General features: G+C 46.5%; 1 protein-coding gene across 20 annotated transcripts in view; it reads right to left on the reverse strand.

Moving 5' to 3' along the window:
• The window catches only part of DNHD1 (dynein heavy chain domain 1), a 97889-nt gene that overhangs the window by 11674 nt on the left and 58569 nt on the right, over nucleotides 1–27646 (reverse strand). For 9 of the 20 annotated variants that reach the window (XM_027052771.2, XM_053203546.1, XM_027052774.2 and 6 more), the window contains 19 exons: nucleotides 24367–25975; nucleotides 23973–24181; nucleotides 23572–23776; nucleotides 23397–23499; nucleotides 19112–19261; nucleotides 18683–18865; nucleotides 18122–18553; nucleotides 17443–17902; nucleotides 12817–13149; nucleotides 12437–12589; nucleotides 12081–12259; nucleotides 10989–11948; nucleotides 10603–10789; nucleotides 10276–10398; nucleotides 9989–10190; nucleotides 8936–9027; nucleotides 8652–8801; nucleotides 7639–8438; nucleotides 7072–7460 (listed from right to left, as the gene is read on the reverse strand). In XM_027052771.2, coding sequence (XP_026908572.2) covers nucleotides 7110–7460; nucleotides 7639–8438; nucleotides 8652–8801; nucleotides 8936–9027; nucleotides 9989–10190; nucleotides 10276–10398; nucleotides 10603–10789; nucleotides 10989–11948; nucleotides 12081–12259; nucleotides 12437–12589; nucleotides 12817–13149; nucleotides 17443–17902; nucleotides 18122–18553; nucleotides 18683–18865; nucleotides 19112–19261; nucleotides 23397–23499; nucleotides 23572–23776; nucleotides 23973–24181; nucleotides 24367–25975 — 6881 coding nt within the window. In that variant the 3' untranslated portion in view covers nucleotides 7072–7109. Of the gene's footprint in view, nucleotides 1–7071; nucleotides 7461–7638; nucleotides 8439–8651; nucleotides 8802–8935; nucleotides 9028–9988; nucleotides 10191–10275; nucleotides 10399–10602; nucleotides 10790–10988; nucleotides 11949–12080; nucleotides 12260–12436; nucleotides 12590–12816; nucleotides 13150–17442; nucleotides 17903–18121; nucleotides 18554–18682; nucleotides 18866–19111; nucleotides 19262–23396; nucleotides 23500–23571; nucleotides 23777–23972; nucleotides 24182–24366; nucleotides 25976–27646 lie in introns of those variants that run through there. The other 11 variants (XR_008290477.1, XM_053203551.1, XM_027052770.2 and 8 more) reach the window with 10 other exon arrangements.

Below are 27646 nucleotides of genomic sequence, written 5' to 3' on the forward strand. Positions count from 1 at the left end.
GACAATTCCTCAAAAAAAAGTATTACAACTCATGCAATATGAACTAATTTAACCCTATGAACTGTTAAGGAAATTAAACTTACTATTTTAAAACTCCCAAGAAAAAGGATTTTAGGGCAAGATTGTCTCACTGGGGAATCCTATCAAGTGTTTAAAGAAGAAATAACACTAATTCTACACAATCTTTTTCAGAAAATTGAAAGGAACACTTCCCAATTCAGTTTATGAAGCTAGTATTACTCTGATATTAAAACCAGGAAGAGATTGTATAAACAAAGAAAACTACAGACCAATATCCCTGATGAATATAATCACAAAAATCTTTAGCAAAATAATAGCAAATAGAATACAGCAATATATAAAAAAGAATTAGATGCCATGGCCAAATGGAGTTTATTCCAGTAATACAAAGGCTAGTTCAATAGTAGAAAATCAATGTAATTCACCATATTTAAAGGCTAAAGAGAAAAACAAAACACAGGACTACATCAGTTGATACAGAAAAGGCATTTGACAAAATTCAACACCCATTCAGGTTAAAAACTAAGAAAATTAGGAATAAAGGGGAATTTCCTCAACTTCAGAAAATCTCTCTCTCTTTTTTAATGTTTATTTATTTTGAGAGAGAGAAAGAAAGAGAGAACACGAATAGGGAAGGAGCAGAGAGAGATGGAGAAAGAAAAGGCCCAAGCAGGCTCCACGCCATCAGCACAGAGCCTGATGTGGGGCTTAATCTTACAAGCTGTGAGATCATGACCTGAGCCCAAATCAAGAGTCGGACGCTTAACTGACTGAGCCACCAAGGCACCCCAGGGATATCTCTTTTTTAAAAATCTGTATTAACATTACACTTAATGGTGAAAAATGGAATACTTACCTGGAATGCAAGGATTCACCACTTACTCAAATTAGTGCTAGAAGTTCTAGCTAGTGCAATACAGAAAAGGAAATAAAAGGCATACAGAACAGAAGACTCAAACTTCCTCTTTACAGTTGACATGTTTGTCTATATAGAAAATTCTAAAGGATCTACGAAAAGATTCCTAGAATAAATGAGTTCAACAAGGTTACAAGATATAGGATAAACATACAAAAAAAACCAAAAACCCATGGTTTTGTACACTAAAAGTGAATATGTAGACACTGAAATTGAAAGTACCATTTACACTTGCTCACAGAGAAATTGAATATTTAGTTGTAAACCTAAAATACATTTATAGGACTTTTATGCTAAAAACTATACAATGCTGATGAAAGAAGTAAAAAATCTAAGTGAATGTAGAGACCGACCATGTTCACAGATTGCAAAACATAACATGGTAAAGATATCATTTGTGTACATACGCAAACCACAGAGGGTGGAACACAATTCCTATCAAAATCCCAGTGTGATTTTATGTAGTCACAGACAAGATTATTCTAAAATTTTTATGGAAAGACAAGGGAACTAGAATAAGTAGACAGTTTTGAAAAGAGAATAATAAAGTAGAAGGAATCAGTCTACCCAATTTTAAGACTTACTATATAGCTACAATAATCAAGATTGTGGTATTGGTGGAGGGAGGGATAAACACATAAATCAGTAGAATGGAATAGAAAACCCAGAAATAGACCCACACAACTATGCCCAACTGATTTTTGACAAAGATGCAAAAGCAATTAAGTGGGAGAAAGCCTTTTCAACAGATGGAGGTGGAGAACTTGGACATCCATAGGCAAAAAAATGAACCTTGATCTAGTCTCACACCTTATACAGAAATTAACTCAAAATAGATCATGGACTTAAATGTAAAGTATAAAACAATAAAAGAACTTTAGAAAAGAAACACAGGAGAAAATCTTTGCTATCTATGGTGAGGCAAAGAGTTTTAAACTTGACATCAAAAGTATGATCCATAAAAGAAAATTGATAGATTGGACTTCATCAAAGCTAAATATCTTTGCTCTGTGAAAGATCCTGTTAAGAGAATGCTACAGACTGGGAGAAAATATTTGCAAACTATGTATCTGACAAAGGATTAGTATCTAGAATATATAAAGAACTCTCAAAATCCAGTAATAAAAAACCTGATAGCCTTAAATCTACTAAAGTTGAATTTAAAATTTAAGACTTCCCCCCCACAAAAACAAAACTAAAAACTCCAGGCCTAGATGGCTTTACTGGCAAATTCTATCAACCATTTAAGGAAGGAAGAAATGTCAATCCAACACAAATTCTTTTAAAAAGTAGAGTAGGAGAGAACACGTCCTCACTCACTTTGTGTGTAACCCACTAAGACATAAACCTGGGAGCAGAATTGCTAGAAGATAGTAAATATATATTTTAAGTTTTTATTTTAATTACCCATTGTTCGTCACAAGTGCACTCCTTTATCCTTATCACCTATTTAACCCTTACCTCTACCCACTTCCCCTCTATCAGAGTTACCTATATAAAAAGTTCTCTTAGTTAAAAATCTGTTTCTTGGTTTGTCTCCTTTTTTTTCCCTTTGCTTGTTTTTTTTTTTTTTTTTTAATTTCACATATGAGTGAAATCATATGGTATTTGTCTTTCTCTTATTTTGCTTAGCATTATACCCTCTGGATCCATCCATGTTGTTGCAAATGACAAGATTTCATTCTTTTTATGACTGAGTAATATTCCATTGTATATATGTACCACCTCTTTTTTATCCATTCATTAATCAATAAGCACTTGGGCTGCTTCCATAATTTGGCTATTGTAGATAATGTTGCTGTAAACATCAGGGTGCATATATCCCATTGAATTAGTGTTTTTGCATTCTTTGAGTGAATACCTAATAGTGCAGTTGCTGGATGGTAGGATAGTTGTATTTTTAACTTTCTGCGAAATCTCCATACTGTGTTTCCATAGTGGCTAGACCAGTTTGCATTCCCACCAACGTACAATAGGATTCCTTTTTTCTCCATATCCTCGCCAAGACTTTTTTCTTGTGTTATTGATTTTAGCCATTCTGATTGGTGTGAGGGATATCTCAGTGTAATTTTGATTTGCATTTCCCTGATAAGTGATGATGACCATCTTTTCATGTATGTGTGTTAGCCATCTGACTGTCTTTTTTGGAGAAATGTCTTCTTTGGAGAAATTAGACTATTTGGTGGGGGCGTGTTGAATGCTATAAGTTCTTTATATATTTTGAATACTAACTCTTTATCAGATATATCATTTGCAAATATCTTCTCCCATTCTGTAGGCTGCCTTTTAGTTTTGTTGATTGTTTACTTCGCTGTGCAGAAGTTTTTTATTTTAAATATTTTTTTAACGTTTATTCATTTTTTGATAGAGACAGAGCGTGAGTGGGGGAGGGGCAGAGAGAGAGGGAGACACAGAATCCAAAGCAGGCTCCAGGCTCCAAACTGACAGCACGGAGCCCGATGCGGGGCTCGAGCTCACGGACCATGAGATCATGACCTGAGCTGAAGTTGGACGCCCAACTGACTGAGCCACCCAGGCACCCCGAAGTTTTTTATTTTGATGTAGCCCCAATAGTTTATTTTTGCTTTTGTTTCCCTTAGCATATAGTATATTTAATTTCACCAAGTGCTGCTAGATTGCTCCCCGGAATAACTACACCAGGATAACCATCTACCAACAGTGCATGAGAATGCTTATTTTCCACTACCCACCCCCCCCCCCCCCCGACATTTGGTATGGTAGAGGCAATGGAAAGCTGTAAGGAGAATGAATTCTGAGGACAAATGTCTAGATTCATAAACTGGCTCTACCATTTTCTGACTTTGTGACCTTGGATAATTTACTGAATCTGTGTCTGTTTTCTTGTCTGTAACATGGAATAGTACCTATCTTATAGATACCAGAGCTTCTTAGACATTAGTGGGTAAAACTGGTACTTTTTTCCCCCCATTTCAGACATTTCCCTCTATTTATCCTATTTCTGAATAAGGATTTCAAATTAGACTGAAAAGCTACAAAAATAAGTGAGTTTCAGGTGAGTTACAGAGCAGTAGTCCATGAAAGTATTGGTCTTCGGATTATTAGTGTATACAGTGAATACAGAACAGAATCACAAATTTCCTTACAAATTGGGATATGTAAATAAAATTTAGCTCCTTTCTTAGTTACTGGTCTGGTTTTACTACTATCCTCCACTGGATAGTAGTAGAGTCTAGAAATAAATTCAGTCTCTTCGGGTTTCATTTTTTTTTTTTACCTTTGCTCCTCTCCAAAGTGGCATCTGGGTATAGAAGGGAGGGCTTATGTGGCATTTTGGTATTAGAAGGAAGGAGTCCCCTGGCTTAATAATGGTTCTTGGATGTGCTCAAGCTGGAATCTTCTGGGTATGGCTTGCCCTGCCCCACACATAGGCATTCTGCCAACATCTCCTTCTAAAGCTGATGAATTGGTGGTCTCTGCTCTCAGGGCCTTGTGCCCCTCCCTGCCACTTTGGCCTCCTCTTTAGTGCTGCAGACCCCAGTGATTCTCTGCCTCCTATTCCATCCAGCCAAAACGGTCTCTGTTCAGTATCCATACCATAGAGGGGTCAAAGGACACTTATTCCTGGCCATGCCATTCTGCCCTCTTCATGCTCTTGGGGCCATGGTAGGTCCATAATGCAGAGTAGTTTCCTTCTAAAGTCTCAGTAGAAAAAAGGGCAAATGCTTCCTTGCCCTCAGTACCTCAGTTTACTCCTTCATCCCAAAGTCCCAGATGAGGTTGATTTTGTCTCTACTTTATCTACCCCCATCTGTCAGGACAGGATGGGACCTGTTTCTCCCTTCTGTCATCTGTCTTCCTTCCTTTCATTGTTTGGGACTTTTGATTTCCTAGTGGGGTTTTAATTTATCTGGTCGACAATTTCAATAGTGGAATTGTTAAATCTGGAACATTTTTACATAGCAGTCATTGTATTTGAGCAATGCAGTAATATGGTACTTATTTTATAATCTCTAATTGACTAAGTTTAATAACTTGGCTGGACATAATTCAGGAATAAATTTCTGTTGATTATACCTCAGTAAAGCTGAAATTGCAAAAATAAAAAAAAAGGAGAAAATCCTACATAAAAGAGAAAAAGATTGAATTTCAGTCTAGAGAATGGCATGGTTTTGTAGGAAATGTTCTGTGCTAACCAATTTTAGATCGTTGCTCCCTGCTCCCACTGGAGAATAGACAGTAGCGATGGTATATATGGATAGAGCACAGGGTTCATTTATCCAAAAGGATCTCTTTAACACTCTGCCAATCTCCTCTCCCAAAGGAATAGCCATGCGTCTGGTTGACTGTGGAAAAGAAAAGGAAAGGGTTTCTGAGGAAAGTGGAATTTTTGCTCCTCTGCTCAGCCTTTTGTTAAAGGACATCAGTTGCATCACAGTCACTGGTGAAGGTGTGACTGGAAGAGGTTGTGTACCAATGCTCAGTAGACACTGCCATTTGCATTACTTCCCACCACATAGCTCATACCTAGCCATACAGAGAGGGAAGTAGGTTGCACCTACTGAGTTTTGGTGCTCAGGGGTAAGGAGAGGAGCCCATGTAGGTCTTTAGCTCAGCTGTACAACTAACCTAGCTTTTATCAGAGAAGTTTGTCCTGGGATAGCATGCAATCAGTTAATAAGCATATCAAAGTTTGAGCATATCAAAGCAGAACTCTTGATTCCCTACCCCCCAGCCAATTTCCCATCTCAATTAATGACACCATGATCCACTCAGTTGTTCAAACCTAAATCTCAGAGTCATCCTAAACTTGTCCTCTTCCTTCACTCTTCACATCCAGCCCATCAGCAAATCCTATGGCTTTGCCTCCTGAATATTACCTAAATCTATCAATTCTCCATCTCCGCTGTTGGGACTCTAATCCAAACTCCATCATCTTCCACTAGAATTACTTCAAGCCTCCAAATAAATATTCCTCCTTGTTACTCTGGAATTTCTTCTATCCATCCACCACAGAATAGCCAGAGTTATCTTTTCAAAATCCAAATTAGATCATGTCCTCTCATACCTAATACTCTCTACTAGATTCCTCATGCTTTTTAAAATAAAATACAAGATCATTATCACAAAAAGGCTGTATGTGGCCTACCCCTTTCTATACTTTTCCATCATTTTGTATCACCCTGCCCCTCATTCACCACACTCCAGCTACATGTTCTGTCCTGCCTCAAGACCTTTGCACCTACTGAGGGCTCTATCCAGAAACTCTCCTCCTAGATCTTCAAGTAGCTCCCTTTCTAATGTTTAGGAAGCATCCCCTGACCACCCAAGTTATACTAACTGCTTCCCTCTAGTCGTGCTCTAACACGTCAGCCTCCTTTATTGTCTTTATAACACATAGAAATCATCAAATTTAACTTATCCATATGTTGACCTTTTCCTTCTCTGTCTTCCTGCTTTGGAACAACCTCATAAGTGCCAGGAAGAGCACGTGATCCAGAGGAGTGCTCAATAAGTAATTGTTGAATGTACATAAAACCTTGTATAATTTGGCTTTTGTTTTTTATGTGTATGACTCACTGGGAGAATCCATCCCAGGGGAGGGGATGACTGGCAGGGCCAGACTGAGGCATTCTCAGTAATACAACCAAGGCTCTAAAAAATAATTTTTCAGTTCTAATGTTCTCTATAAAAATATCCCTTGTGAAAAAAAAGTGTGAATGTATGTATGTATATGTGGAGATATATATATATATAATATAATATATAATATATATTATAATATATATATAATATATAATATAATATATAATATATATTATATAATATATAATATATATTATATAATATATAATATATATTATATAATATATAATATATATTATATATATAATATAATATATAATATAATATATAATCCACCCCTTGTGGATTTAGCACAAGTACTGAGACCACAATAGAAAGCTGGGCAAGGATTCAGGATCCTGTGTATTAGCCATCCCCATCTGCCTAGAGCCTTGGATACATGACCAACACTAGGCCCATCTTCCCACGGAATACCCACATCCCCCTCTCAGTTGTGCACACTGGGGTTTCCCCTTAGCGTGTCAATTTTCCATGTGCACACCACCTTGCACTACTAAATCTCAGAAACCTTTAATCGAATCACCCCAACTTTATTTTGGTTGAGGGCTCATGGCAAGGGTGGGCTGCACACATGGACTCTCAGTTGGTCACAGGTGGCGGGGCTGAGCTTCGTGGGCAGGGGCAGGTACATCAGGATGTTCCTGCTGTGCAGCCTAACAATGCCTAGGGGGCCTTCCATGTACACAGGGCAGGAATACACAGCCAGACCGGCTGGGGGTGTCAGGTCATTGGCGCCCCGAGCCTGGACGCAGACGCTGACAGGAGGCAGAGGGCAGGGCTGGCTGGAGGTGCTGTCCTGCAGGGCCCCTGCTAACGGGTCCCACTCAGCGTTCCGGAGCTGTAGCCCAATCAGCAGCAGCCCCATCTCTGGAACTGTAGGATTTGGGCTGTTCACCACCTGGGGGCGCAAGAAGCTTATCAGGCAAGGCTAGGAGGGGTCCTGGGGGTGCGGGGTATCCGAGCAGATGGGCCTACTGAAGGGGAAAGATCACAAAGAGGCAAGATGGGGTAATTGCACGATGTAATCAAGGATTTGAGGGGGCGGAAGTGTAAACGGAGGGATGGCATGAATATACCTGGAGGTGCAAAGGGTTGCTGTTCAGCTCCTGACGTTTGTATGGGAGCCCACTGAAGCCAGGGCCTTGGCATTCAGGGAGATTCGAGCTGGGCACACGCTGGTGCAGGGCGCCCGTAGCAAAGGTAGCCTCCGAGCGCAGTGACAGCAGCAGGCGGCGCGGGTGGCAAAAGGCTGATAGGTGAAAGATGCGCCCTGGTACTTGGGCGTCCACCCCCAGGTAGCGAACCAACAGCTGCCCACGGCGGGACAGCTGTCGCAGCCAATGCCAGGGCGGCTGCGGGCCGGCAAGCGCATAGGGACGCCAAGGCGGGGGTAGGCGGCCAGTCCAGAGAGCGTGGGCCACCGCGGCACAGCGCCGGGAGGCGCACGGGGGCGCGCCTTTCAGCTGCTGCATCAGGCAATCAAGATCGCATAGCACCGTGCGCGCCAGCTGGCTCAGTTCCAGCACCTCGGTCTGGAGGAAGGCCTGCAGAGGCCGCTGCCGCGGCACCACCCACCCGGCGCCAGACTCTTCCGGGCGGGCGGTGTCCATGAGCAGAGCCTGCAGTAACTCCAGCCTCCTCTTGGCCTGCACTAGGCGCTGCCGCAGCCGCCTTTCCGTGCGCCTGGAACCTCCTCGAGCCGCAGGAACCCAAGCGGGTAGACTCCGCTGTAGCGCGCTCAAGAGAGCGCGACTCTTGCGGTGCAACAGCCAGGCCCGGGGGCCGGCACTCAGTCCGCAGCTCTGGGGTTCAGGAGGTGTGGGCAGTAGGTGCATCTGGGCCTTGCACTCTGCCAAAGCATCCAGTTCCCCTAGCTCTTGGAGGTGGAGAGAGGGAAGAGAGATAGATAAGATGGACTCTGCCCCACCCAGACTCAAGGGAGTAGGCCTTCCTCTGACATTTAAGCCACCATCCCATAACTGTGTGAATATTGCCCCCTCCTACACCTTTGTAGGATGCAGCTCACATTCCTGAGAGAGTGGCATGGCATGGTTCCCCACCCCAACACAGATACCTGGCTGGAGCTTACCTGGGCTGGGCAGCAGGGTGGCCAGCAGATACTGGGGTGTGTGTGGTTGAGACCAGCTCCTGCTGCTGGAGCTCAGACAGGCTTGTGTTAGGCTAGTCAGGGCCTCCCTGTCCTTGCTGTCTCCCACAGGACCCCCATAGAAAACCGAAGCTGAGAATGAGGTCAGAACCCCTCAGTTCTAGCCTCTCCAGTTTCCACCACCTCCCAAACCCAAACCAAAAACTCAGTACTCCCACTCCCCCTGCCCCTTCCAGGGCTTTCCATGGGGAAAGGAAGATTCTCACCAGCCAGCTCCTGCATGGCAGCACTGGGATTGCTAAGGCTGGCCCACAGCTGGTCTTGGATCTGAAGGACCTGGGTCAGGGTCACTTGACTCCTGGGGGAGGGGAGCAGGAAGCAGGGTTTCAGAACCATTTATATGCTGAGGACTCTGGTCTGTCTAGCCCAAGCTCCCAACTCATAAGGGCTCACCAGTCATTTGCACTTAGCACTTCCAATATAACTTGTTTTTTTGTTTTTGTTTTTGTTTTTTAAAGTAGGCTTCATGCCCAGCCCCAAGCCCAACATGGGGCTTGAACTCAGGATCCTTAGATGAAGAACTGAGCTAAGATCAAGAGTCAGATGCTTAACCAACTGAGTCATCCAAGCACCCCTCATACAGCTTGCTTTTTAACTGAAATCATATTTCCCCCATACCAGCCACCCAATTGTCTTCGGCAGAAATCTGGGAGGCTGTCTTGACTCCTCCTTCTTCTTCACTCCATATTTACTCTCTATCTCTACTATGACTACCCTAGTCCCTTCCACCCATACCATGGCCTTGTCCCTTGAGACTGCCAGAGCCTCCTTTAAAATTGCTCTGCTTGCCTCCAGCCCTATCCCATCTGGTCCATTCACACTGCAGTCCGTGAGAGTGATCTTTCCAACAGACAACTAGGATCACATTTCTTTTCCTACTTAAAACCCTCCAGTGGCTTCCTACTCTCCTCAGGATAAAATCCAGTCCCTTGCCATGATCTTAAAGGCCCTTTACCATAAACCTTGCCTGTCCCCACTCAACCTCCCAGCGTGTCCACCTCAGCCACACTGAAATCTCCCTCCTGCTGAGCCTAGATCCCTCTGCTCAGAAAGGCCCCATTGGTACCTGATCTGCCTCTGCTTCCAAGACTCAGTTCAAAGTGAGATCTCAAAGTCCTTGGAGGAGACTTTCTTGACTACCCCCCTGCCCTCACACTTTGGTGCTTCCCAGGCATGAATTAGTCCTACTCATCCAGGATGTGGAAAATGCACAATGTTTGCTGAGTGACTGACTGAGCAAGATGGATGGGGTCCCTCACCAGCGGCCCCTGTGTGCCTGCAGCTTCATTCCATAGAGCTGCCGGTATAGCAGGAGACCATGTAGGAGGACCAGAGGTAGCGTCCTGGTTGGGGATTGTACATTCCGTCCTTGCTGGGCTAGCTCCATGCTGTTGATCAAGACATGGCCCAGCTCCAGGGACTGGTCCCAGAAAACAGGCATGGAGTGCTGAGTCAGTACAGCTGGGGCAGAAGGAGAGTGCTGGGTCAGCACAGCACAGGTACCATCCTCCTCCAATCTGAGAGACTATAGTGGGGAGCTCCTCACCTGGTAAGGAAGCAATAGCCTCTGCAGACAAAATAAGCCAAAGACGAAAATCTCTGTGGACAGTGGCCATGTTCCTGCTTGCAGGTTGGGCCAGAAGCAGTTCTGACTCCAGGTCCGAGACCACTAGGGGTCAAACATGGGGCTGAGATCAATCACTGGGTAAAGGGTCAGATGTAAATTTAGGGATCAGACTTGAGGCTCAAGGGTCAGGAGTCAGATACAAGGGACAGACTTGGAGTGAGGGGATCAGCCATGAGGCCTGAGAGTTCAAGGTCAGGCCAGGTACTGGACAGGGTCCAAGAAGCCATATTTAGGTAGCAAACGCACCCCTGGCTCCATCCAACAGCCTCCACAAAGGCTGTAGCAGCTCCTTCGGCCAGTGAGGCATCAGATGACAGTTCTCCAGCACCAGCCAGTGCCCTTTGTGCATAGCCTGGCATAGAGTGCTAACCACTACCGAGACTGGATCCCAGGCTTCAGAGCCCAGGGCGATCACCTCCAGATGCTTCTGTCCCTGAAGACCAACAGAGAGGTGGCAGAGTAACTCAAAGTGATCCTAGGTGACCCAAGGGACCCAAGGTAATGCCACAAATGACCCCCAAAAGTCCCTGAATAAGCCAGAAAGATCCATGGGCATGCTGGGAGGGACCACCACACCCCATCTCAGTCCACAGAGGTTTGGTGTCTGTGTGGCCAACAAGCAAGGCTCAAACCTGCTCATGCCTGGCAGCCAGTTTCTGGATGACAGTCAGGGGATGCATGGTGGCTGTGGGGTGACCAGGTGGTGGCAACAAGATCAGCACGGGCTGAGTAGCCTGGCTGTGTTCCAAGGGTATGGTGGAGGCATCCAGGTTTTCATCCAGGGGCCGGCCCAGGAGGCTGGTGGTAAAGTCAGCCAGGGCCCCTGCCAGGCACTCAGGTCGCAGCACACGCCACAGAATCAGCTTCTGGAGGAGACTAAGTGGATCAGGTCCAGGCCCAGGCGCAGGACCCAGCACTGTGGATGACAGGGACAGATAAGCCTGCCAAACATTGGAGTGGTGTGCCAGGGATGCACACAGCCCAGCGAATGGTGGCAGCAGCTCTAACATCCTACATTCTTGCCAGGCTTTCAGCCCCAGCCAGGCCGGTCGAGCCACACTTGGCTTGCTGTAGCCTGTGCTAGGAGAGGCTGCCAGGCCAGGCCAAAGCGCCAGCCTCTCCAGCTCTGGTGCTTTCCTTGCCACTTGCAGCAGAGCCAGAGCACCCAAGGCACCCACCAACGGTAACTGGGTCAGGCCCAGTGCAGCCACAGTGCTGCCCAGTAGCTGGCGGGTCAGCTGTGTTCTCAGCTGCAGCAGATGGCTGGGCAGGTCCTCCCCTTGATGAATCTCATACTGCTCCATGCTGTTCAGGGCCCGCTTGGTGGCTGCTAGCCAGTTGTCTGGGTGCATACGGAAAAGTGGAAGCAGGTTCTGCAGTGGGCTAAGGGCCTTTATAATGGCCATTCCATACCAGACCACACGCCGATAGGGTGCCCACAGTACCACCTCCTGCCGTCTCATTTCTTCTAGCTCCTCACAGTGGGCACGCAGCTGACATAGCTTTGCCTGGGCCCTCACCATCTCCCGGAGGAATTTGGCTGGTTTCTGATGTTTTGGGTTCTGGAGCAGCAGCATCAGCAGCAGCCCCTCCTGCAGACAGTCACCTGTTCCATGGGTCTGATTCTTTCTCACGTGGTTCCCCCACCATCCACACTCATCTCCACACCCATATCTGCCCCCTGCCCCGAGCTCATCCCCACCCATAACAGGACCCCCAGGCACCTCAGCAGCCTCCACAGCTTCAAAGGAATCCAGGGCTCTGATCTTTATGTCCTGCCAGCGGCTCTCAAGCTCGGGACACTCAACGCACAAGATTTCGTGCAGCATCTGTTCCTCTAGGATTTCCATGTTCAGGCTCAGATCCAGTACATTCAGCCCCTTCAGCAGCTCATAACCTAGCACTTGGGGTCACATAGGGACATAGGGGATGCTTAACCCCTTGACAGAACCAGGGTTGGGGTACACAGAGAGTATGGCACCCTGCTGCAGTACTGAGCCTGCTCGGGGTCAGACTGAGTGAAGCTGGAGACCTGGTGTGTCCACAGAGCTGTGGTGGCAACTTACCCACTGGCACTCACCTTTTTCCAAGGCATTGAGAGGGAGAGTAGTGCTCAGATAGAGACAGAAGCTGGGCTGCACCTGGGGTGGGCTCAGCTTCTCCCGCCGCAGTAGCCATTGTAGTTCTTGGCACCCTAGGCCCAGCTCCATGTTGGTCAGTAGCACGGGCAGGCCTATGAGGGGGAGGCAAGGACACTCTATTCACCATGCCAGCACCCAGCCCCCTCTCCTGTACAAAATCTGGCTCTCACTGGCTCCCCCATGGATAATAGGAGGATTCCCTCAGGGCTCTTCAACAGAGTTAGTGCTTGGGTTAAGGATGGGAGCAGAGTTCAGGCTGGGGGTGAGAGGCTTGTGGGGCCACAGAAGGGGGACATGGTGAGTGGGGACCAGTTCTCACCACTGGCAGCTGCCTCCTGGAGCTGAGGACCCAGCCCTGGGTCAGTGCCTGAGAGCACACTAAGGGAGGGAAGGGGCAGAGCCCCAGTCTCTGAGGCCAGCCTTGACCTCTGTCTCTCTGTCTTCTCCTCCTCCTCCTCTTCTTCCTCCTCCTCCTCCTCCTCTTCTTCCTCCTCCTCCTCTTCGTGCTCTTGCTTGTTTCCCTCCTCCTCATTTTCTCTGTCCTCTGTCTTCTGCTCTTTTGTTTTGCCCTTAGTCTTATCACTGTCTTCACTGTTGTCATCTTCCTCTTCCATGGCCTCTTCTTTTTCTTGATTTCTCATAAAGCCCATCCCTATGACAGAAAGATGCAGAGGAGCTCCTCTCAGAGGACAAACTGGGCTCCTAAGGAACACCATTCACCCTCAAGGCTCTATCTCTTGAGGGAAGGTCCACAGGAAGACACCTCAGGAAAGTCACTTAAGCTCTTTCTGACTCAGTTTCCTTAGCTGCAACATGGGGTTGATATTAGTAGGTACCTCACGGAGTTACTGTGAAGATGACATGAAACGATACATAGAGAGTACTCAGCTGGACATAGTAAGCACTCAACAAATGTTAGCTGTCATTATTATTTCCCTAAAACTCCAGGGAAGTCTGCTCCATTTCTGCCTTTCAGCGGTCGGTTAGAAGATTCCGTGTATCTCTCCTTTTGCCTAAGCTACTTTTATCATAACGAAAATAATTGTTGCTAATATAGAAATCAGTGCCTGGAAGCAGCAACTGCTAAGTGAAAGACCATAAACTGTGGAATTAGCCAAGTCCTGGGCCACGGTATGGTGGACACAGATGGCTGGCTCCCCAGCCACCTTCTCCTTTGCCTCCTCTACAGCAGGAGCTGGAAGAGAGAAATAATATCTTTTTAAGTATTAAGAAATTTAAGAATTTTTTAAAAGTATTAAGCATTAAGAAGTGGGCAAGTGGAGGCTGCTGGGTCCACAGTTTGGTGGATTCATTTCCTATTGCTTAACAAATCACCACAAATTACCACTTAGTAGCTGAAAACAACACCCATTTGTTATGTTTGAGTTCAGAAGGTTAGAAGCCCAGCACAACATGACTGGATGCTCTGCTTGGGGTTACACAGGGCTAATCAAGGCATCAATGGGGGCTGAAGTTCTAATCTGGGACTTGGGTCCTCTTTTAGGCTTACTGGTTTTTGACAGAATTCATTTCTATCTCACACATTCCCTGTAGCCCACTGCATCTTCCACCCAGAAATAATAGTTCCTTGAATCCTTCTGTGTTTCAAGTTTTCCTGACTGCCTCTTCTTTCCTCCTTGCTTCTTTGAAGGGCATATGTGATTACATTGGGCCCACCCAGATAATTCAGGATATCTCTGTCCTGTGAGTGTGTGTGTGTGTGTGTGTGTGTGTGTGTGTGTGTGTTTAGCTTATTTATTTTGAGAGAGAGAGGCAGAGAGAGAGAATCCCAAGCAGGCTCTGTGCTATCAGTGCAGAGCCCGACTCTAGGCTCAAACTCACGAACTCTGAGATCATGACCTGAGCCAAGATCAAGAGTTGGACGCTTAACTGACTGAGCCACCAGGCAACCCCAGGATATCTCTTTATTATGGTCAATTGATTAGTAATCCTAGTTACATCTGCAGAGTCTTTTGTGCCATGTAACATAATCATAGGAGTAAAAATAGAGGACAAAGATGACAGGGGCCAAAACTCTGCCTACCACATGTAGCTGTTCAGATTTCTGGAAGATCTTTTGTTTTCGTGATGAAAGGGACAGAAATGGCTAGCAGCAACTCTGACATGATGCTTGGAAGGATAGCACCCAAATATGGTGGCTGGAAAAACCAGGAACTTATTTCCTCATAGTTCTGGAGGCCAGAAGTCCACAGTCAAGGTGTTGAGAAAGCTGTACTCTCTCTGAAGCTTTTAGTATATGTGCTGCCGAAGCGAGCACTCTCTCTGAAGCTTTTAGAAAAGACTCCTTCCTTGCCTCCTCCAGCTTCTGGTGGTTCCAGGAGTTCCTTGGCTTGTGACTACATAACTCCACTGTCTGTCTCCCTCTTCATGAGGCCTTTACTTTCTGTCCCTATGCCTTCTCTTTTTTCTAAGGACACTTCTCATTGATTTAGGGCCAACCCAGATAATGTAGGGTAATCTCATTTCAAGGTTCTTAATTATATCTGCAAGACTCTTTAACATAGAGGTTCTGTGGGTTAGGATTCAACCCACTACATTCAACCCACTATAATGTGATAAGCCAACATGATAGGGATTATTGAGCAGAAAGACAGAAGGATCTGGGTACTTGAAGGCAACACTGAAGGCTGGTGCCTGCTTATCTCAGTACTTCTTATAATGTGAGATAAATAAATCCTTCTGTCTTAAGCCATGGTAAGTTGGGCTTTTGTTACTGATAGTGATAGCATTTCTACCTGATACAGCGAGTTAGTGGGGAGGCAATGAGGATTTTTCTTTTCCCTACTAATCTGTGTGGTGGGTAAGAAGTTGGTTTATCTCATGGGATTTGGACCATATGCTCACTGAACTTCAGTGGATTTAGAAGAAGGCATGCTGGCTACTTCTCTACTTAGATGAGAGAAACAACCCTCAGGAAAAAAAAAAACTGTAAGAAAATTCCTTTCTGCTCATATCAAGCAATTTCAGACCACAAATGTTCAGATACTCATGTACCTTGCTGATTTGTAAAGATGATTATCTACCTCATGTTGCATGGAATAGGAAATTACTGGCTATTGGAAGAGGCTGGAAAATCAGGGAAGGTAATTTTCCAGATCCATCTCAAGCACTTCTCTTTATGCATTCTCTGCTTGACAAATTTAATAGTCTCCCTTCCCCTTTTGATTTGGATACAGCCCCCAAGTATTAGGGGCTATGCTCCATGGCCAATTACCCTGAGCTCACTACTCACACTATTTTCTTACTACAGCTCTGAGCTGAAGGCCAAGGTTTAGCTGGATGGCAATTAAGGCTTAGTGGAATTTCTCAAGCCCCCAGAACCAATGTTAAGAGAGAAGACAGAAAATAGGGTTTAAATTCAAGAATGAGAGTGTACCAAGATTTCTGGCATTGGTTAATAGCTAACAGAATCCTTACAGATGAAATCTGAAGGAAAGAAGATGAGAGATTTAGTGGAATTAGCCAGAAAATCCTCTATCTGGTAACAAGTGATCAGTGTTTGCTTAATTTGAAGACAAATCCTAAGCCCCCATCCCATTCCGATAGGAAGTGGCTATGTACGGCTGAACAGCTACAAACAGGATTCTTGACCAATGTTCCTTTCACAGATAGCCCTGGGTACAATGGACAAGGAACATCATACTGTTCATTAGAACACAGGATAGCTGAAGTGGCTGTCCCAAGAACTCACTCTATATCCAGTGAAGTGATGCTAATCATTTGCCTTCCTATCTCTGTCTGGCATTACACAGTACATGCTAAAGACTAATTAGATAAGTGTGTGTTTCTTACCCTTATCCAGTTTCTAAACAGGAAGTTTACTGTAGTTATCTTGATTTGATTTTGCTTCACTCTGCATATTGGATGTACTGCTATGGTGAGATTGAGAGTATACTCTGTCACAGGTTATAGAATCACAAAGAGCCACATCTAACTCTGATCAAGAACAATGAACACTGTTCACAGCTCCTGGACTCAGAATTGGATGCTGCAGCTAGATGTTTCTTCATTGTGTCCCTTACTAGAAAGGGTGTAAATTTACTTATAGTTGCACATGTGAAAGTTATATACTGTGTATTTTCATAATGGTGTATGGGCACAATGGAAGGTTATGCTGGACAGCCAAGGGATGGAAGGTAATAATGGTAGCAGTAATACATGAGTAGTAATACTAAAATTTTTGAGAAATTGTTTTTAGGCACTGTGTGAACCCCTTTTACATAAATTATCTCATTTAATATGATGTTTTGTAAGATGGGTATAATTAAGATGCTAATTTTATTGTCAAATAAATTTTGGCTTAGAGAGATTAAGTACCATGTCTTAGTTTGCATAGCTAGCAAAGAACAGGTATTTGACCCAGACAGTCAGATTAGAGAGCCCACATCACAGACTGCTTTATTATGTACCTTCCATTGTAGATATCTATTACTGTCCCCGGTGCAACTCCCAACCCCTTCTGGGAAATAAACACCATTTTCTCCTTCCCCTACCCAATACCCTTGCTTCCTTCCCCTAGGAAACACCTCCTTCTGACACTCTACCCAGATAGGTCTCTGCTCCAAGCAGAGATAATAGAAATATTTCCCCAGAATTCCTGAACATGGGATAAATTCCGACAGTAAGGAAGGCTCCGAGTTGTAGGCCAAGTTTCTAAGAGTGCTGAGCAGACCAAGGAAGTGGAAGATCATGGACTGGTCAGACATGTAAAGTCAGAATCATTGCAGTATAGGCCCCAAGATGCAAATGTGACCTAATTTATTAATATCATGTAGGCTGCTGAAATCTAGGATATGCTGGCTACAAAAATTTAGTGTCTTTATTATGAAAGGGAGGACCACCTGTGGCTGAGTGCTGGCTGTTCAGATACCTGAGAAGGAGAAGCATTATGTTCATTATCCCTGGCTTTATATCTGCACTTTACCTGGACCTGGGGCCAAGCATCTAGTTTCTTGCAGAGGCAGTGGGTTCAGCCAGATGGGGGCCTGGTTGCTAGGGTCAAGCAGCAGAGGCCAACGGAAGCTGGAGTAGTGGGTGTGACTTCGCAGGAGCAGGCCTGCCAGGCGGGCTGACTTTGCCTGGGGCTTCAGGTCTCGGTCCCACTGGAACTGTTCAGATTTGGAGCTAAGCAGGGTCAGAAGGTTGAAGGGAGAGCGTGTGGAGAGCAGGGGGTTCTTTGGTGGCATGATGGCAGATTTCTGCTTCTGCTTCAGGGCCTGTGCCACATCATCTGGGCCCAGGGGCTCCTGGAAGCCCCTGCACAGAGCCAGCCACTTGTCCAGTAGCTCCTGGCGCCGCAGTGCTGGGAAAGGACCCAGGTAGATGATGGCAGCTGAACACAGAAGGGCATCCCCGAACATAGTTGTGCAGTACCCCTTCAACTTCTGGTGTGGAAGGGAAGAACAGAGGGCATGTAGGCCAGCGAGGAGGGTACAGGTAGAGAGGGTCTGGTAGAGAGAGCGTGAAGCAGGGTATGCAGGAAAGCATGGTAAGGAGGGCAGTGGGACAAAGGGAAGCAGTGAGGGTGCAGGGAGGAGCAGAGTTGTTGGGGTCAGTGGGACAGAAATGAGCTTTGGGGGAAGACCGGGGCAGGAGCTGGTTACCTGGAGCTCTGTAGTCCAGGACTGCATAGGTGTGAGCAGTGCAGACTTTATGGGCCACTTGTGATATTGGCCACATTGAGCGCGAATGAGATTCTCCATCACACGGTTGTGCGAAACCCAGGAGTCTTCCAGCTTGTTGGCCAGATCCAGTTTGTGCTCCAGGGTCTCCTGGGCCTGGAACTGGCGGTGGCCCAGGAGGGCCTGCTCCCGAGCCAGCGTGGCCTCTATCTGCCGCAGCAGCAGGCCCGTGGGCAGTCCCCGACGCTGTGCCAGCCCATAGCGCAGGACAGCCCAGAGCCAGGCTGCCAGGCTCGCTGCAGGTATGCTTACTGCCCGCAGAGCTGCATCACTCATACCTGGAGCCTTCAGAGCTTGGGCTAACTTTATGATCTCGGAGTCTGTCATCTTCTCCTTGGGGAAGAACACCAGCTCCTGGGAAAATGTGTTAAGAGGGGTAGGGGCAGTCACAGGTGCTCTGGACCTGGCTCTAACAGCCTCGCTCTGCCAAGTCTGCCCTTTGTGCCTCTGCTCGCCTCCTCCATCGTGCTCCACATTCCCTACCTGATAAAAATCCTCGGTGCATAAGAGCTGCTTGGCGCTGGCCCAGCCTGTTTCACAGTGGAACAGATCGCACAGGGCATCGGTCACCCGGACCACAGATTCCGGTGGTACTCGATAGCTCCGTAGCTCCTCAAAGTCGGCTACCTGCAGCTGGCTCAGAGGCCCCAGGAATGCCTTGCCCATCTAAATGAGGAGATATGCACTCTTGAAGTGAATTTCCAAAGTGTCCTCTTCCTTCAATGTGTTGCCAGGAGTGATCACCTCTTCCTAGGAGTTCCCATGAGGGACCATTTCTCAAGCCATTCTACTTTGCCCCTCCCCCACGAGACTCCATGACAAGTCACCCCATTCTTTCCTCTGGACATCCCGTGAAGTGTTGTCCCCTCCCAAGAGAAGAGCAGCACAGGGCAGGCAGCAGCAAGACCCCACCTGCTCCAGGAAAGCCTCATACTGAGCCCGCAGGGCATCCCGCTGCTTGGTCAGGTTCTTGATGAGGTCCTCCTGCTGCTGACACTCCGCCAGCTGCCGCCTGTACAGCAGCTTGTCTTGCTGGAGCTGCTGCTGAAGTATGTGGAGGTTCTGCAAACAGAGGTCCAGGCACTGCAGCTCCAGATCCTGGGCCAGGTGGGCTTACCCCAAGGGGAGCCCTGTGGGCTTGGGACTGCAGCATACTCCTCACTTGATAGTCAGGAGGAGCTAGTTGAACTCCATGTAGGCCACAGATAAAGACTGGGTCCTGGAACTATCACTCACTGGTCTATGACTTACACACTTGGTGATGCAGCTCCCAGTGGGTGACTGCTTCTCCTGAACTGCCACACAGGCCCAGGCAGTCTGACTCTGAAGCCCACGTGCTTAACCATTATGCCATACTCTATCTTACTTGACCCATTAGTGGCATTTGTCATACAAGACAGTTCCCTCCCTCTTGAAACATTGTCCTCCCTTGACTTTCATGACACCATGTACTCCTTTGGCTTTCTCCAACTTCTGTGGCTGCTCTTACTCAGTCTTCTCCTCTACCATCCCTTCAGTATTCCACAGCAATGTTTCAGGGCCCCCTTACCTTCTCATCCTACACTTCTATGTGCCCTCCCTAATCTCATGCCTTTCATTACCACTTAAATTTTAACAACTCTCGGGGCGCCTGGGTGGCACAGTCGGTTAAGTGTCCGACTTCAGCCAGGTCACAATCTCACAGTCCGTGAGTTCGAGCCCCGCGTCAGGCTCTGGGCTGATGGCTCAGAGCCTGGAGCCTGTTTCCGATTCTGTGTCTCCCTCTCTCTCTGCCCCTCCCCCGTTCATGCTCTGTCTCTCTCTGTCCCAAAAATAAATAAACGTTGAAAAAAAAATTAAAAAAAAAATTTTAACAACTCTCAAATTGCTATCTCTAGCCAGATTTTTTTTCCTGAGCCCCACATCCATGTGTCCATCGGCTTCATGGCAATCTCCTCTTCAATGCCTCACAGTCCCCTCAGAGCCCACATGCCCACAAATGAACAACATATTCACTGTGCCCTGCCAGATCTCTTGCAATCTTACTCATCTCCTCACCCTTTCTTTTTCACAGAGAACTGTAGCAAAACACAGTTTCCCAAGGAAGAAAATCTCATTGTTACCCTGGCTCCATCTCTTCTATTCCCCCAAACCCAACCCATCTTCAAGGCCTTTCTGTTCTACCTCCCACATGTCCATCATGTCTGCTCCCTCACTGCATCTCAGTTTCCACTCTTACCCACTTCTTCTCCTCTGCTCTCCATGCCATAGCCAAATACCATCATCATCATGTTTCAGAACATTTGCCAACTCTCCCAGTTGGTTTACGAGGCCTTTGTGCCCAGGAGACCTCAACTCCGCTTTCTAACCTTGTGTCTGTCCTTGCCCCAGCACCCCACTCTCCCAGCCATTCCTGACTTTCAGCTCCTCCAACGTGACACACACTCCCCTGCTTCTGGGCCTTTGCCCACGCTTTTGCTTCAGCCTGTGACAGTCTTCCCACCCACCCCCACTCCCTTTTACGCCAAATCCTAGCTAACCTCCAGGCATCACCTTTGGTGCACTTCATTCATTTATTTACATATTTAAGGAATGATTTTTAGTGCTTGCCGTGTTCTACACATGGCTCTGTGCTACTTACTGTGGCACTTTGCTTTCTCTAGAAAGTCTCGATACTTCAGAGCTCCCTGGACTTTGTGATAACACAGTGTTATCACAGTAACAGTAATTGCCTAGCTGAGTCTATATGTTCCAGTAAACTAGGCACCATGAAGGCAATGACAGTGCCTTATCTTTCTTAATTAGGAGGAGCTATCATTTATTGAACTCTTACTATGTGCCAGCACTTAAAAAAAATTTTTTTTAACATTTATTCATTTTTGAGAGATAGAGAAAGACAGAGTGTGATGGGGGAGGGGAAGAGAGAGAGGGAGACATAGAATCCAAAGCAGGCTCCAGGCTCAGAGCTGTCAGCACAGAGCCCGACACAGGGCCTGAATCCATGAACCGCGAGATCACAACCTGAGCTGAAGTCAGCCGCTTAACTGACTGAGCCACCCAGGTGCCCCTGTGCCAGCACTTTTAAATGCTTTCCAAGTAAGATGTCATTTAATCCTCATCCTAACCTCTCTGGGTCTTACTTTTCTCGTCTATAAAATGGGAAAAAGGATAGCCACCTCAGAAAGTTTTGGCAAGGATTCTAGTGACCTGTCTATCTAGATGTAGACATTGATGTAGACACAGACATAAATATCAATGAGTGGCTGGACAGAAAAAAAGTGGAGTTCCCTTAACTGTTGTAGAGTACAATAATGAATAAATGAACCAGTGGAATATGAGAGAAAAGGGAGATGGAGGGCTCCAGAATGACTCCTGGGATTTGGCTTAAGTGACTAAATGGATGGTGATGCCATTTCCTGGTGTGGGGAACACTGAAAGAAGTACACACTATTACAGCTGTTGAGTGAATGGGCAAAGGATCTGACATTGAATGCCTCTGACACTATGAACCTCTCTCTCCCTCTCTCTCTCTAAGATTTTATTTTTAAGTAATCTCTACACCCAGTGCGGGGCTCGAGCTCAAAACCCCTGAGATCAAGAGTCACATGCTTTTCCGACTGAATCAGCCAGGAGCATCCACTATGAACATCTCTTATTCAGATTTTTGGGTTTCTTATGTTGTGCTTTGATATAACTGACTCAAAGAATAGTAGCACCTTTAAATCAGATCAACAATTCCTGGTATTAATCACTTTGGGAAATGGCAGGACCCAACACAAGACACTGGAATTTGGAAAACACTTGAATGGGCATTCCTGTCCCTCTGTGAACTGTTTTGTTTTGTTTTGTTTTGTTTTGTTTTGTTTTCACCTTAATTAACCCTGAAGTTTTATCTAAGCTAGTGACCCTTGGTGGTGAATGGTAGGAGGGTACCAGTACCGTGAGAACTCCAACATCATTTACAGAGAACACGCTGACAACTATGCATGTAGACACAATGGAAGCCATGCCCCTAGAGTTGCACAGCACTGGGTGATATCCCTGAGGCACCCATCAAAAGAGACAGACTGGCCACTGGGAGCTGTATGGCCCGAAAGCCCAGTTGAGGGGAAGTATTTGTCCTTTTGTCCAACCCATTTGAACTAGTGAGTTGACCACTAGTTCACTTCTCTGCAGTTATCCCTGAACCTTCACCAAAGCCTTGTGTAGCATGAATAAAAAGAAAAGCTATTTTGGAATTCTCTCTTATTAAGAACAAAATGAGATTTAAGTTTGGACGAGAAAAATATCTCTTGTTACATGAGAATTGTGTTGGGAGAGTTCTAAAGGAAAAGTGGAGTGGTTGAATAGCATTGTGAGTGGGCACGGGGAGAGGGAGGAGAAGAGAAGAGCTGGTTACTGGGAAATGCCCTGTGGAGGGTGACTAAAGAAATTCAGGACATTGAAGTCTAGTGTACCATTCCAATCTCTGGTCTGGTCTAAAATCTAAATTGACCCACTGCCATCGCCCATCCACATTTCCTCGGTGGACACAAGAGCCTTGTATAGTCAGTGCTTTTGTGGAGGGAAGAGGTACAGAGACAAAGCTATATGGGAGAACAGGATGGCTATAAGAGGTGTGCTAACGAGTCATGATAGAGAATCCAGGAGAAGAAGAGATAAGAGTAGAGGTGATCATGAGAGTATAATCTCTGCCCTGTTTCCGTTGGGAATCCATGGAGATTTTGGGGAGTACACTGAACTTCCCATAGTCAAGGTACATACTGAGGACACCAGAAGAAGACACTGGGGTTTCATGTGTTTAGAAGAATCGGCCTGATCTCAGCTGTGCCATGGGCAACCTTGAGCCTAAGCTCTAAAGGAGGTGATAGCAGAGACTAAAGAGATACCCTGAGGAAAGGAGTACTCTTAAGAGATAAGAACTGAGGTTCAGAGGTGCCTGGCTCAGTAGGTATGAAGTGTCTGGCTCTTGATTTTAGCTGAGGTCATGATCTCACAGCTCATGAGTTTGAGCCCTGCGACTGGGCTCTGCACTGTTGGGATACTCTCTCCTTTGCCCTCTTCTCCTCCCCCGCTTTCTCTCTCTCTCTCAAAATAAATAAAAATAAACTTTAAAAAAAAAACCCTTAGGTTCGGTTTGGTTGGTTCCTCCAAAATCCCCCTTTGGTCTCCTGCCTTGACCCTACTGTGCATACCTCACAATCTTCTCCCCCTTTACCTTGCGGGAACTTTTCAGCAGCTGTTCCAAGTTAAAGACAAAGTTGGTGTGGGCATTGTGCTTCTCCATAAGCATTCTCAGATTTTCCAGGGCATTCTGGATCCTAGAGAAACAATATACCAATTAGTGGACCCAAGGAAGCAGGAGGTACAGTGCAGGAAATGGGGCCACTCACCGTTGGGCCTTCTTCTTAATCTGCAGAGTCATCTGTTGCTGCAGCAGCACGAAGGTGTCCAGAAAGTCTAGGAATGTCTTGGGGGTGACTAGTGGCAACTCAGGGCATAGGTGTCCATGGTAGCTGGCAGCCGAAAGGTGGATGAGAGCCATGGCTTTGGCCACACTGGGAATTGACGCCTGGAGGTCTGGGCACTTCAAGGAGTCTGAAATGGGCATGACTTTAGCCTGGGCTTGTGAACTTGTAGGGGAATGGGAAAGAAAAAGGACCCTCTTCTGATTTAGGAAAAGGGGCAGAAAAGGTGAAGGGGGTCACTAGGTTCCAGGGAGAGAGAGAGACTGACATGAATCCTCATTAAAACTTGGTTGGGATGAGTAGTGAGAACAGTAAAAAGGGCTCACCATCATCAATGGATGGATTCTGAGCACCCTCCAGGTAGTGCCGGACCACACTGATCAGGGAGTCTTGGTCCCAGGGTTCATAGCGGTCAATGCTAGCAATGGCCAGTTGAAGAAGCCTCAGGTAAAGGGTGGAGGGCAGCTGTTTGTGGGCCTGGTCATCTCCAATCAGGATGAAGATGTGCAGGTGGTTGCACACTTGCTGGTAGAACCTGTGGGCCAGGAGCTAGATACTGTCCTCCCCTTTATCCCTGTTTGCCCATTGAGGTCCCACCCCCAAACCTGACCCCTTATCCCTGATCTGAGCTCTCACAGCAGCTCTTAGATTTCTTTTTGGCCTTTTGGCCAGGACAGAGCAAGAGCAAAGCAGTTCCTAGTATGGGGTTCTTGGCCTCACCTGTGCAACAGCATTTCCTTCTTGATGTTCTGCTTGACACTAAGGTTCTCCTTGGGGAGGTGTTCTTCAATACTTTCCAGATCTGCCTCTGTATACTGGTCAGGGAAACTGCCCGAGGTTGCCAGGGCCAGCAGACGATGAAGGGTAGTAAGATCCACACCCTTGGGCACCAGCAGGGCCACTGGCTGGCCTAACATGCCAGCATGCCAGCTGGCATCCCGTAGACACTGGAGAATGGCCTCCTCTGAGCCAGATGGCAGATGGAAGAGGTGGGCCTGATAAATGCTAGCTGCCAGAGTGATGGCAGTACGGCGCCCAGTACCCAAAGCCCCTGAGAGCAGTATGCCGTGCTGCCGAGGCCTGGCCAGCACCCGGACCAGGCGGGCCACGTGCATGGCCATGGCGTGGCAAGAGGCAAGGGAGGCGTTCAACTTCAGCTGAGAGGCTGTGGTGGACAGCTGCTCCTCCAGGCTCTCCCACTGCCGTTCCAGGTACAGGCTGGGGCTCTCAGAGTTGGACCCTAGTGTCAGCTCCTGACTGAAGACCAGGTCAGAGGGCTTTTCCCAGGGGCAGAGTAGTAGCACTGGTAGCAACAGAGGAGAGACCAGGTCCATCTGGGCGGTTTTCTGCCACCAACTCTTGTTTCTGTTTAACTGAAGTTTGCAGCTGCAGGTCTTTGTGCCTTCCTCCTGGCTTGTATCCTGACTTATAATTTCTGTGCTTTCCTTCTTTACTGGTGCTGTGGAAGGTGCTAGACCTGAATCATTGGAGGGTGAGCCTGTGGTGACCTGAAGGCCATAAGGGTCGTCCTCCTCCTCTGTCTCACTGCCACTGTTGCTTAAGTCCTCCCACTGGGCCAACTCCCCTTCAGATTCCACTTCGGGCACCCTCTCCTCCTCATCTTCTTCCTCCTCCTCATAGCCCTTGCCTCCATGCTGGGGTGCTGGCTCACAGCAGAAGACACTCTGAGCTACTTCTAGGAGCAGGTTGGCACAGTAGGAGCGTTCTCTAGGGCTATCCAGCCGGTCACAAAATGTCCTCTGTGCCTCATGCAACCAAAGACGCACCATGTTACGTGTGGCCATCATGACTGTCAGGCGGGTGCCATGTAAGCCTGACACCCGGTGCAAGTGCTCCTGATGGTTGGGAACATCCAGAAAACCCCGGGAGCCCATCCTGGTTGGCAGCAGCTGCAAACTGCCCAGTAGTTGGCTCACAGAGTGCAGGGAAAAGCGGTAATGTGGGTGGAGCGGGGAAGGCATAAAGCAGTTGCCCACAGCCTCCCAGGCCTCCACTGAGGCCCGGACCAGGGCTTTCGCTAGAACCCCCTCCCGTTCCACAGAGGGGAAGCGCTCAAGCCAGGCCTGGATGCTAGGTGTATGCCTGCTCAGAAGGATGGCCTGGGTCATGCTACCCAGGGCCAGCACTGTGAAGAGTCTAAAGAGACGTGGGCACAGTGGGAGCTCACAGAAGCCTGGTACTGTGGCAGTGGCAAGGAAGTTGACTAGAGGCTGCAGCATCTGCAATTCCAAGGTGCTGTGGGCATACACCGTGCCATCTATGGCCTGGCGCAAAGTCTCCAACACTGGCTGGCAGGTCTTCTCTGGGTCTGTGGGACATGAAGACTGACAGTGAGGACATGCAGGTGCGCACATGACGGTGTCACCTGTTCTTCCTATTCCTGCTTCCCTGGGTTTACTTCGGGCACACACAGGGTTCTAAAGGAATTTTGTACACCGGATGTGCTGGGACTTTGTCACGTCTGAGTATATTGTTCTGTCTCCCCCACACCCTCCCTAAAAGCGAGTGATTTCTTCTTCCTTCTCCCTGAAAATCCTACTTCTGTGACCAATTATTTGTTAACAACAGGAAGTTTGGAAGCTGGGACGGATGGAAGCCTGATCTGACACAATAGGGGGAAAGTGCAGTCATCACAGTCAAGAGAGAGGAGTTCTCACACACACACTTCTGTGAAGTCAGTGTTAAACTATAACTTATGTAAAATAAAATGTACACATTTTAAATGTGTAGCTCACGAGTTCTAACAAATGTGCACACCTATGTAACCGCTACTCCAATGATATTTGGAACATTTTCATCACCTCAGAAAGTTCCCTTATGACCCTTTGCAGTCAGTACCCTGCCACATTGTCCCAGGAACTTCTATATGATCTGATTTGCATCACTATTGCTTAGCTTTGCTTGTTCTAGAACTTCATGTAAAGGGAATCGTATTGTATGTAGTTTAGCATGTCTGGCTTCTTTCACTCGGCATGATTCTGATATTCATCCATGTTTCACGTGTATCAGTTTATTCTGTTTTATTGGAGTAGTAGTCCATTATAAAAATACCACAACTTGTAGACCCACTGACACGCTGATGGACATTTAGGTTGTTTCTAGGTTTTGACTGTGCAGAATAATGCTGACACAGGTGCTGTTGACCACTCACTAATCTTTCTTTTGTAAAGTATCTTTTATCCATTTTTAAAAATGGAGTTTGTTTTCTTATTGAGTTGTAAGAGCTTTTTTATGTATTCTGGGTATAAGTCCTTTGTCAGATATGTGTATTGTATTTTTGTCTATGGCTTACTTTTTCATTTTCTTAACAGTGTCTTTTGAAGGGCATAGGTTTTTGATTTTCACAAAATCCAATATTTGTGTCCTAAGAAATCATTGCTTCTAACCAAGGTCATACAGATTTTTCTCTAACATTTTTTTGTAAAGTTTTATAATTTTAGCTTTTACATTTAGGTCTTTAACTGATTTATAATTAATTTTTGTGTATGTCATGGGGTAGGATTCAGGGTTTCTTTTTTTTCACCAAACAGATATGTAGTTGTTCCAACTTCCCCATTGAATTATTTTGGCACATTTGTTGAAAAGCAATTGACTATATATGATTATATAAGATTCTCTGTTTTCTCCCATTAGTCTGTCTGTATCCATGTCCTTATATGAATACCCCACTCTCTTGATTACTATAGCCCTGTAGTAAGCGTTGAAATAAATAGTGTAAGCCTTTCCACTTTATTCTTTCCTTCCTTCCTTCCTTCCTTCCTTCCTTCCTTCCTTCCTTCCTTCTTTCCTTTCTTACATTTATTTATTTTGAGAGACAGAGACAGAGCACAAGTTGGGGAGGGGCAGAGAGAGAAGGAGACACAGAATCCGAAGCAGGCTCCAGGCTCCAAGCTGTCAGTACACAGCCTGATGCGGGGCTCGAACCCACAAACAGTGAGATCATGACTTGAGCTGAAGTTGGATGCTTAACCGACTGAGC

Source organism: Acinonyx jubatus, chromosome D1 (assembly GCF_027475565.1).
Source record: "Acinonyx jubatus isolate Ajub_Pintada_27869175 chromosome D1, VMU_Ajub_asm_v1.0, whole genome shotgun sequence".
Classification (NCBI taxonomy): Eukaryota; Metazoa; Chordata; class Mammalia; order Carnivora; family Felidae; genus Acinonyx; species Acinonyx jubatus.